Source organism: Dysidea avara, chromosome 2 (assembly GCF_963678975.1).
Source record: "Dysidea avara chromosome 2, odDysAvar1.4, whole genome shotgun sequence".
NCBI classification, from domain to species: domain Eukaryota; kingdom Metazoa; phylum Porifera; class Demospongiae; order Dictyoceratida; family Dysideidae; genus Dysidea; species Dysidea avara.
In genome coordinates, this window is record NC_089273.1 from 38,735,532 (window position 1) to 38,748,045 (window position 12,514).

At 36.5% G+C, this 12,514-nt stretch overlaps 1 protein-coding gene across 1 annotated transcript; it reads right to left on the reverse strand.

The window, feature by feature from the left end:
• Window positions 1-416: 416 nt before the first annotated feature.
• On the reverse strand, window positions 417-2,169 carry LOC136244931 (uncharacterized). Its single transcript, XM_066036464.1, has 2 exons — window positions 2,064-2,169; window positions 417-1,162 (listed from the first exon to the last, which is right to left on the reverse strand). Exon 2 carries the CDS (start codon window positions 1,160-1,162, stop codon window positions 560-562), a length of 603 nt encoding a protein of 200 aa, XP_065892536.1. The 5' UTR covers window positions 2,064-2,169; the 3' UTR covers window positions 417-559.
• Window positions 2,170-12,514: the final 10,345 nt, after the last annotated feature.

Below are 12,514 nucleotides of genomic sequence, written 5' to 3' on the forward strand. Positions count from 1 at the left end.
ATTTAAGTTTTGTACTTTATGGGATATTCCCATAGTAACTAACTCAGTTGTGTGTGTAATTAGTAATTGGTCAATTAATTGTGAGTATCAAATAAGATAATTTGTAATTAGCAAATGAAGTAATGGTTAATTACCAATAATTACAACGCGGCTGAAGCACAACAATTACTCTTGTTTTACACCTATAATTATATGTACACAGTAGAGTATAGACATATTCATGGGAAGAAAGTTGAGGCTGCAAATACTATCATATAATAGGCATGCATAGTGCAAGACTCTTGTCTTGCATCATGTATGCAGATGATAGTATTCGTAGCCTCGTAACTTTTCTTCCATGAATATTGTACATTGTACCCTTGTGTGTTTGCATGTATCTTGTGATACAGGTGTTACACATTGCATTTCCTTACTAATTCAATTTTATACTAGATCACCCCACACTGTACAAAGTTAATGTATTGTTACAAGTTGAAGTGTAATAATCATGAGTTGACTGTATAATATGGTAAGTATTGGACTATACTAATGTCAGTGTTCCCATTGTAGTGCTGAATGGTTAAACTAATGCAACAGCAACAGCAATGTATTCAATGCGATAGGTTTCTCCAGCACTACTACGATACACATCAAGGTACAATCCTTTAGTAAGATCAAGGTTACTTTGATAATTAGCAATAAATACAAATCCTCCTTCATGTTCTGTATGGCAAGATCCCCATTTCTCACATGGCTTTATCTGTATCTTAACCTCACTGGAGTAACCTCGTGAAGGATTAGATAACTTAGCACCAGAACTGTCATGTACCACATTTGTAAATACATTGTTGACATTGTCACCTTCAACTTTGTAACATGGATTTGTGCCACGGTTGTCAGATATATGAAAGCCAGTAAATCTTTCTCCATCACTTATTCCAAAAGACGGATCATGATCATTAGCATCAGCCCACACTGTGTCCATAGCAATTACCATAGTAACAGTTACACATTTGCTATCATTAGTTAGAACACCAGAAGGAACAAGTTTAACTTGTAGAACATGTTGGTTAGAAATCCCAGCAAGTATTTCCAGATAGTTAGGTTTGTAGGTGTATGACCCATGAATAGCGGCATGTTTGGATAGCCATTTGGGAGTCATCAACTGGTGATAAGGTAACATCTGAAAAAAGAATATGGAATAAGTCTTTACAGTATGGGGTGCCATTTGTGCCAAAATAGTACAAAAACACCTTATTTATAAACTATAACCATACTTTATAAATCAATACGCTACTTTATAAAGTATAGACATAAAGTGTAGACATATACTTTATAAATCATACACATACTTTATAAATCATAGACATATACTTTATAAATCATACTTATACTTTACAAATCATGCATATATTTTATAAATCATACATATACTTTATAAACCATACACGTAATTTGTAAATTATTAACATACTTTATAAACATGATTTATTATGCATTTAGCATTTCAATAAGCAATCACGAACACACGATATTATCATTTGGTAAAGATTGTCAGTAATCGATAAAGTAATTTTGCGCACGTGTACTTCGCACGTGCAGCTTTTAATGCGGGTCTTACCGGGTCACACAAGTTTTGGAACAAGTGTTTTTACCATTCACTGGGGCTATATAGCGCAGAACCAACTACGTCACAGCAATGTGTACCACAGACTGGATCCATGGTCCAACAGTCGATCTCGGCTCTGAGGTCAGCCACCTCACTCGGCCATGCTGAGTTGCTCGTGACAACCACTTTCTCTCTGGCTCTTATTGCTTCTTCAACAAGGTATTTAACCAAGTTGTTACATGTGTTACTTTCGGAGTTGCCTGCTTGAGGCAAGTTAATTAACCCTTTAAAGACCAAGAATTTTGTGCATAGTCTACCATGAAAGCCCACACGTTTTATGATTATTGCGCATTTAGTGTTTATAAAAAATATAATAAGTTTATAGCATTGACAAAGCCCCTACAAGTGCTCAATTGTATAACAAATTATACTAAAAGACTCGCCTGACAATAATAAACAACATTATCTAACTTACCAAAGTGTAGAACCAATGTCTTAAAAGCACTAAGGTGAGTTTCAAACACCTACACGCGGTCGATTTCTTCGTGACACAATCAATAAAAACAGTCCGCCATTTTAGATTTTTAAAATCGCATCACGTGATCTTGTATATCAAATTATTCGCCTCTAAATAGTGAGCACTCTGAGCTTTATTTGAAGTTAATACGATGAACACAGCCAAAGTTATGGAGCGATTTCTACAAGGTTAGTTTTACTGTTGTGTAAATATTAAATGTTTGTACTTTGTTAGGAATTTTACACAGGCTTAGTTTTGTGTGATATGTTGGCCTTATATATCAAAAGAATCGCCTATGAATGGCGAATACAATGGCCCCTGTTTCGATCTAATAGCTTCATTTGTTGCGGAGTTATAGCTCTTTGTTTACTGCCAATAATCTTGGACATAATATTACGGCGCTGGTCTTTCGAGCAATACCTACTTTGGACGTAATATTACGGCAGCAGTCCTTAACTAACCCGAATTGGGGTGAATGGAATGTAAAGTGTTACTTATAGTATTATTGGTTTTTATTGTTATTTCCGGGCTAGATGGACTGCCCTTGCCACCATCCCCAGCACTAATTGGCATGTGCTGGACAACTAAGAGACAGAAGGTTGGACTCAGTAGTGCCTGTTTTCATCACAGTGGCCCATCTCTGGAGAGATGTTAGCAGATCGTAGCAAGATGGACCTACTACCACTGATACACACTGTTGTTGAGGGCAACAGAGAAAAGGACAGTGTGCAGGCCAGAGTACAGCTGTATGCAGTTGAATCTCAATGAAACAGTAGGTCAGCCAAACATCTATAGGAAACTATGGCTTCTTTTCCCATTCCCCAGTAGTAGGGGTAAAAGAAGCCTGCTCTATTTCTCTGAAGAAGGGTAGCTAACACAAAAGGCTAGATAGCCTGTACAAGGTGGTCCCCAACACAGAACATACATACACACATACAGTTTATCTGTTTATGATTACTGCAGGGGTGTACGCAGTAATTTTACAAGGGTTTCCCCTACAGCTAAGTGACTGTTACATTAGAGTAGTTTATATTATCTGACTGCTTTATTAGAGTATCTCAATCTTTTCACCAAAATCATAATTCAGAACAATGCTGCAGGTGTTGCCATCATGTTAGAAACTATTATTTAACTATGTAAAAGTCCTGTTCCATGATAGATTCCACATTCCGGAAACCTGAAGTTTCAATTTCTTTTATTTTTCAAGTACTGTGTAAAATCCAAAGGGGCTTCCTGAAACCCCCTCGGTACATCCCTGTTACTGGGCAATCAGCACAGATGATGTGCCCAAGAAAAAAGGAAACTACAGTATTAGGTACAATTATATAATTATTATTAGGCACAAATACAAAACAAAATTAAACTACTTACGCTAACTAGCTATATTTAACAATCACACAAAAGACCACACAGTTACAAACTAAATGCTTAAGCCTACACGTAAAACTTCCTGCAGTCAGCTGAGACAAAACTGCCAATGGTGTAGAGTTCCATAACATTGGTGCAACCACAAAAAAGGAGTGTGTGGCCTAAATGCGTTAATAGTTAATAGCACTAGGTTCAAAGTCAAAGAATGTGACCTTGTGGCTAACATATTGACTCGGAAATGAAAATATTTTAAAAAATCAATAGCTGTTCTCTTATGAAAAATGTAGTAGGGTATCCAAATAAATAATTTTCGATGAGCTTTGGGCAAGGGCCATCGCAGTTTGCAATAGAAGATATGGACCATTTTGGTATGGCTGATTGTGGAGTTCTTGTACACAAACATTTGACTACTTTTCAAGTCTTTCTGCAATGGCCCTAAGTAGTAACATACATTATTAGTAGTTTGGAGTATGCACATACTGTCTAAACTAGCTAGAACCAAACTTGAATACATTATTAATATGCTTTTGCCTCTTTATGCTTTTATTTTGGCAAACAATGGTCTAATTGGTATAAGCTACACCTCACATCAGAGATGATGGACAATGATGTTGAATGCGAAATTTGGTCAATTTTTCAACGAACAATGCAAAATAATCCCAATTTTTCATTTCTGTACCTGCAAGTGACAGGTGTTGGTGCAAAATCATTAACTATACCATCACAAAGCTCATCTTTTAATGGACTCCACAGTAGGTGGCTCGCCTCTCTAGCCAGTTAGGCACAATATTATTTATATACGGGCACAAGCTGACCTTCACTACACCACTGAAGAGGGGTAGAGGTGTACATATATAATTTAATTTGCAGACTGATTACATAATTAGTTCTTCATGTAGGGTTATCAAGGGGATATTGAAGTAAACAGTCCTGTGGAAACTTACTCTGCATCAACACCACAATCCCCATCACAAATACCACAATCTCCAACACCAATGCAACCTCTATGTTACCATTTGTGCCTTTTTCACCAGTACCACTGCTGCCACCTCTATAGCTACCGATACAATGATATGCTTATCAGGGAACCAGAGAAGGGCCTATTGATAGTGCTGTTATAAGGCATGTGATTCAGCAACATCAGTTACGTGCAATAAAATTTTCAAACAATGAGGATGTTCAAAGGATCAATATCAGAAGATCACAAGTATATTCTGATGCCCTGCGACATTTTTCAAAGAAGGCGTTTGATGTAGAGAAATTATTGAAGGCGTGCTTCATAAGACAAGAAGCAGTTGATCTGGGAATCCTATTTCATGATGTCATGGCTGTTGCTAATGATACTTACTGTACTGTTGGAAAAATGCTTTCAACATTTTCAACTCGCAGGGGTATGGAGAAGTTTAACAGAAATACTCTAAGACAAGTTACATTTCTTAATAGAAATTAGGTGTTAAGTATATAAAATTGTACACATTGTTATGACATAGCTATAATACAATATCAATTATAGGTGACATGTGTTACTGTTGATTTGTAAAATTAGTGTTGTCCTAGTATTTACATTGCTCATAAAATTGTTTTTAAAATCTGTACAACCTGTTCCAGGGTAATAAGCTCATTAACAACCTGTTTGCATTTTTCTTACAGTGCAGTTGTATTGGTGGCTAAAAGGACATACAAAAAACCATGCCAACAATCTCTACAAGGTCCGTCTCCTCTGGATTAAAAACCATGCCAACAATCTTGTAGTCTGCTTGTTAATCCAGATTACTTTTTGAGGCATGATACTGCACTCAGTGGCCTATAAATCATCTAGGTACAGTTGCATGGGAGTCATGTCACCCTCAGTTGACCGCAGAGTTCCAGCCACCTTGAAAGTCAGCCAATGCTTCGTTTATTTGAGTTGAAATTAAACATCAATACTACACCACAGGCAATAACGTAGCTAGATACCTTGTTGAGATGTTCAAGTCTCGCTTTGAGGAGCCGGAGCCAAGACAACTGGTGGCATCACATGGATGCTTACGGAGGAAGCTACACTGTTGTATGCTAGATCCGTACGTTTTGTACTTGGTTCTGTGCTATTGCCCCAACAAATGTTAAAAACGCTTGTTCCAAAGCTTGTGATAACCCGTTACGACATCCGCCATCCTGCTTTCGGTTGCATGTGCGAGGGTTTATTCTACGCGTGCACAAAGGTATCGATTATTGACAATCATTACCAAACGATAATATCATGTGTTTTTGGAAATACTAAATGCCTAATAAATCATGTTTATAAAGTATGTTAATAGTTTACAAATTACGTGTATGGTTTATAAAGTATATGCATGATTTGTAAAGTATATGCATGATTTGTAAAGTATAAGCATGATTTATAAAGTATATGTCTATGATTTATAAAGTATGTGTATGATTTATAAAGTATATGTCTATACTTTATAAAGTAGTGTATTGATTTATAAAGTATGGTTATAGTTTATAAATAAGGTGTTTTTGTACTATTTTGGCACAAATGGCACCCCATATTACAGTAGACAAAACTTAATTGATACAAATCTGATAGGATAAATCCATTTTGTACATCTTCAATTCCATGTTGTAACTGCAAACATTTGGTATGAAATTCAAATCTTCAGCTCTTTATAATCATTTGCTATTATGGTAAGCATTCAGCACTTACCTCATCAGTAGCATCTGCTGTAGCAGTCAAACAGGTTACTGTCAATGTTGCAATAATAGTCAATATTGGAATCATTTTGCTAAATTGCTGGAGATGAAACTTGTTCCTCGAGAGTTAAGGACTATTGTGTGTTGTTGAGGACATCTTCTTTTATACTTGCAGTTGTACTCTATGTTGGGTTGATTGTCTAACCATCCATAATCATGTTAGATCTCACTAACAAGATAGAGAAATTGGAAAAGTGTTAGCCTCATCTTGACTGCCTAAGCAGTCTAACATTCTAACCAAGTTTGACTGCACTTATCATGTTATGTTTGATGACTCATCATTTTTGTAGTCAACAATTTGCTATCACTAATTTGAATATGTACATCATGCACATGATTTCTCCAATCACAAAGCTGGACCTGTACTTTGTATTTTCTATACTAGAGTTTTAATAGGAGAATTTTTGTTGTTGTTGCATGATACATAAAAGCTATGTACCCGTGTAAACATTAACATCAAAGTGAAATGGCGCTACAGGATTGTGAATACCAGAAGAGGAGTTGTCAATGTTTGTAGTGATTTTGTATTATACTAGCATGTATGCTGCGGTGCAAATCTATAACATACGTTTATGGTCTTGCTAAATATTACATGAGGGTGTTTTCATTGTTTCCTGATAACTGCAATTTAAAAACATCACCATAACTACAGGTATGTAGTGTTTACACAATGGTACATCTAGCTAGCTAACTGTACAATACACTAATATGAATTGTTCTGTAACTGTACACAAATGTTCACATTGTTCTTGTTGAGTGGGATTAATCCATTTCAACATCTACTCTGATGTGCTCAATACGATAAGTTTCTCCAGCATTGTGACGATACATGTTAAAATACAGTCCTTTAGTAAGATCAAGTTGACGTTGGTAATTCTTAATGAGGCGAAATCCTTCTGCATGTTGCGTAAGGTAAGATCCCCATTTCTCACAAGGCCTTATCTGTATCTTAACCTCACTGGAGTAACCTTGTGAAGGATTTGATAAGCTAACACCAGATGAATCATGGACTAAATTTTTAAGTACATCCTTGACATCATCTCCCTCAGCTAAATAACATGGAGGTAAGCTGCCATAGTTATTTTTGTCAACTACAATAAAGCCGATAAATCTTTCACCATCACTTACTCCAAAGTGAGGGTCGTGGTCACTACGACCATTAGCCCATGTTGTATCCAAACCAATTGTTATGGTTACAGTAACACATTGATCCTCAGTACATTGGGAGGAACAAGTGGAACTTCCAAAATGTGTTGGTTTGCAACCCCAGCAGGAATATCTAGGTAGCTAGTTGTATAGGTATATGATACATGAATTGTGGCGTGTTTGGTCAACCGTTTGGGGGTCATGAACTAGTGATAAGGTAGCACTGATTTCTCCACCTTTACCTAATAAGATAGAAAGGTAAATTTTATTATGGCACGATATTAACACTGCCTGTTATATGTGGCTAAGTCTAACACATACTAGGATTGGTAGTGGGGATATCACTTTGATTTGCAGTTACCTCAGTTTCAGCTTCTACTGTTGCAGTAAGCAAAGTTGCTACCAATATCAAAACAGTACTCAATACCATCAACATCTTGCTAACTAGCCAAACCAGAAGATGTGTTGCTCAGGAGGTTCAGAAATATTATGTAGAACTGTTGAGTCAAGTGTCTGACCAATGGTAACATCATTTAAAATTATCAAAATAAGTTGTTGTTTACTCATACTTGCATCTATGCTGCATCAGCAGTTACGCTGGCACCAAAGTTCTGACCAAGTTTAAATTTAAAGTAGTATGGTAGACCTGGGATTTGATGACTCGTTATTTAAGTTAAATGTATCAACCAGTTGAGGTGTCTTACAGTAAGCAAAGTTGCTACCAATATCAGAACAATTACTCAGTACCATCAACATCTTACGAACTAGCCAAACCAGAAGATGTGTTTTTCATGTGGTTCAGAATTATAGACGATGAATTTTTGGGAAGTTTTCCAAACATGGTAGACTTGTTAGTATATAATAACTCAGAGGAGGTGTGACGTGAAATAAGTGCCATCAGAAAGAATTCATATTAATCGTTTTATTAGAATTTTTAAACTGTGAAAAGTAACTTCTTAATCATCTGTGAGCACTCTTTACTTCATTATCAGCAGTGCCCTCTTCTCTGATGGCTGCTTGTCCTCCATTTTGATTATACCAATGAATTTAGCATAAGAAAAACTTTTGATTGGCACATAGTTTTCAGCAGTACCCTTCCACATTATGTTCTCTATACAAACCCTATACTTATAAGAAGCCATAGGTCTTCTTATTATAGTTAAGAAATTTTTGGTATAGAAATAGAGAGATTTCTCTTCTTTACACATTGTGTTGGCTAAACTCGTTTTAATTAGATGCTCTCCTGAGTTAAATTTTTAAACATTTAGTGTTGTAATTCAATACCACAATCAATAGTAACAAGCTGTAATATATAATTCTGACAATAGTTGTCCTGTGTTTATTATTTGTAGGTCAGGTAATCTCACGTTTAATAATTTTTAGAAGTTTAATCACATCAGGTTAACCTGTAACTAATCCTATTGGCTATATAATTCCTTTTTGTAATGTATACTAATATCTAATCCAAAACAGCTAAGCTGTAAAAAAAGTGTGCGGCCCTCAAAAAGGCTATGGTGAAAAAAGATGTGAAATCCAAGGTGGCGGCCAAGAAATGGCTGTGATGGTAGGTTAACGGTAAAAATTTTAATAACGACAATTCAGGTGAATTTTAGTGCCGCTTGGTCTTAGCAAAAAATTCACCTAAATTGCCGTTATTAAAATTTTACCATTAACCTACCATCACAGCCATTTCTTGGCCGCCACCTTGGATTTCACATCTTTTTTCACCATAGCCTTTTGGGGGCCGCACACTTTTTTTACAGCTTGGCTGTTGTGGGTTAGATTTCACTTCTTTTTGTATTTGTATACCCCAAAGCCAGCCATAGGCCGGCTTTGGGACTTCTTAAACCTGTCTTTTTTTCTTTACCACAGGAAGAAGAAAAGATGAAGCAGATGTACTTTAAATATTTCTGATTTTATCAGTAAATGTACAAATTATATATCTAATACATATATTTATTACAGAACTCTCCATTGTGGTTTCTTTGTAACTGAACACTCTATAAAGTGACTTCTTCTTGCTGCTCTCTCTACAGGGTGAATTGTTTGTAGCTGAACAATCTACAAGGTAACTTCTTCTAGCTGATCTCTCTACAGGGTGATTTGTTTGTAGCTGAATTCTGTACAGGTGATTTGTTTGCAGCTGAGCTCTTTACAGAATGGTTTCTTTGTAGCTGAACTCTCTACAAGGTAACTTCTTCTAACTGATCTTTCTACAGGGCAATTTGTTTGTGGCTGAATTTTCTACAGGGTGATTTCTTTGCAGCTGAACTCTCTACATGGTGGTTTCTTTGCAGCTGAACTCTCTACATTGTGGTTTCTTTGTAACTGAACTCTCTATACAAGGTAATTTCTTCTAGCTGATCTCTCTACAGGAAGATTTCTTTGTAGCTGAACTCTCTACAAGGTAACTTCTTCTAGATGATCTCTCTACAGGGAGATTTGTTTGTAGTTGAACTCTCTACAGGTGATTTGTTTGCAGCTGAACTCTCTACATGATAGTTTCTTTGTAGCTGAACTCTCTACAAAGAAACTTCTTCTAGCTGATCTCTCTACAGGAAGATTTATTTGTAGCTGAACTCTATGCAGGTGATTTGTTTGCAGCTGGACTCTCTACATGATGGTTCTTTGTAGTTGAACTCTCTACAAGGTGACTGCTTCTAGCTGACCTTTCTACAGGGAGATTTGTTTGTAGCTGAACTCTCTACAGGTGATTTGTTTGCAGCTGAACTCTCTACATGATGGTTTCTTTGTAGCTGAACTCTCTACAAGGTAACTTCTTCTAGTTGATCTCTCTACAGGATGACTTGTTTCTAGCTGAACTCTTGACAGGATGATCTGTTCATAGCTGAATTCTCTACATGGTAGTTTCTTTGTAGCTAAACTCTTTACAAGGTGACTTCTTCTAGCTGATCTCTCTATAGGGTGATTTGTTTGTAGCTGAACTATCTGCAGGGTAATTTTAACTCTCTACAAGGTGATGTTTTCTAGTTGATTTCTCTACTCAGTCTGGATGACGTATTTCTATAGCTGAACTCTCTACAGTGTGATCTGTTAAGTTTCTACCTGATCTCTCTATAGAGTTATATCTTGTTTGTATAGCTGAACTCTTTTACGTGGTGGTTTTTTGATTGGTTGCTGAACTCTCTCTCCACAGTGACTTGTTTGTAGCTGAACTCTCTACAGAGTGACTTACTTGTAGCTGAACATTGCATAAAGTAACTTGTTTGTAGCTGATCTAGATGAACTCTCTACTAGGTAGCTTTTTTGTAGCTGAACCCTTTATGCAGTGACTTGTTTGTAGCTGAATTCTCTTCAGAGTGACTTGTTGTAGCTGAACTCTCTACAAGGTGACTTGTTTATAGTTGAATTCTCTTCAGCACGACTTATAATGTTCTGAATCTCTACAGCAACATATTTGTAGCTGAACTCTCTACAGGATAACTTGCTTGTAGCTGAATTTTCTATAAGATTAACTGTTTGTAGCTGAACTCCCTACAGAATAACTTGCAATGCCATATAATTCTATAATGAGTAAGTTATAAACGTAGCTGAATGCTTTATTAGGGTGACTGTTCTATTAGAGTACCTCGATCTCGCATATGCTACACGTAGTTGGCTTTGGAATCATAACTCAGTGGTTTGTAATCCGATTCTTCTGTACTACTACAAGTACTTTCTATGATAATTATTCCAACTACACACCGATTTTCAGCTCACTGTTCTAAGCGGTTTTCCTGGTAGGCGTGAAAACTAATAGTTTTTTTATTCATAAAAGTCGATCGCGTAATTGTGACATTGGTTGGGTTTTGTGTCATATCTCGATGGCCTTTAACTGGATTCCTTTCAAACCACAAAAAGGCACTCCTACGATAGTTACTCCATCTACATAGCAATTTTCAGCTCATTCCTTCAAGCGGTTTACCCTCTGGGCGTGACAGACCTTCGACCTTATTTTATGCAAATAATTGGTCATAACTCTGTGAATGTTCATCGGATTCTTACCAAACTTGGTACTGAGATTCGCCTTAATGAGCCCTTTAAGTGTGCCAAATTTCAGTCCGATCCAAGCACGCATTCGTGTTTTGTTGCGGATTTTGCAAAGTGTGCGAAAAGAAGAAGTAGAAGAAAAAAAACCAAGAAAAAAACCCAAACTTTGGCCACTCATATCTCGGAAATGGCTGGAGCGATTTTCTTCAAATTTGGTATGTGGACTCCTCTACCTAGCCGGCATTTCTGTAGCAACTTTGGTTTCAATAGGATAAGGAATTACGGAGCTACAAAGGTGTGAAAATCGCGTTTACTTTCTTCCTGTAAATATACTCACGGTGTGGCGCGCCGGCTTCTTGGGCTGCACGACACACTATCGTGTGTCTTGATGTCACTGAGTAGTTCTTTACTAACATTAGACGTATAGTCTTCAGGGTAACAGCTCACATGAGCTATTAGACGTATATGTCTTCAGGGTAACAGCTCACATGAGCTATTAGATGTGTAGTCTTTAGGGTAACAGTTCACATGAACTATTAACCAGTGATATAAAATCATTCTTACATCACCTTTTAGATCCACCATATGATTATTAATGACGTACGTCTGATCTTATTTCTTCCTCCTGTACCGTACTCTTTGAATGTATGGAAAATGGTGGTTAAAGCCTAATGTAATTATTGAATTCTGAATAATTGAAATACATCAATTAATTGATATTGTACTTTGATGATTAGTTTTGCCCAATTTGTCAATGAAGCAAATGTATACTTAGGTTCAAGAATTAAGGTATACTGGTGAAGCAAAACGATTACAAAACATGCAGCATACACAAAGGCGAAAGGTTTTATGCCTGTATCAATTGCAGACACATCCTATAGATCATCAGTACTTATTTTGGCGAATTATCAATCCCACAATCAAATCTGACAAGTGTTCTTATAAAGGTTAAAGGTTGAAACTTGATTTAGTAATGAAGTAGATTGTGTATCTGTAGATATGAATTTTTGGCACAAGCCTGAAACCTCTGTTGACAACTGAAACCTCTGTTGACAACCATGACTAGCTTTTATACTTTCTCGATTGCTCAATAAGGATGGGTGATACTAGGATTTTTGATTCGATCTGATATTCGATACTTTCTTGTAAAGTATAGATACGGTACGATACTA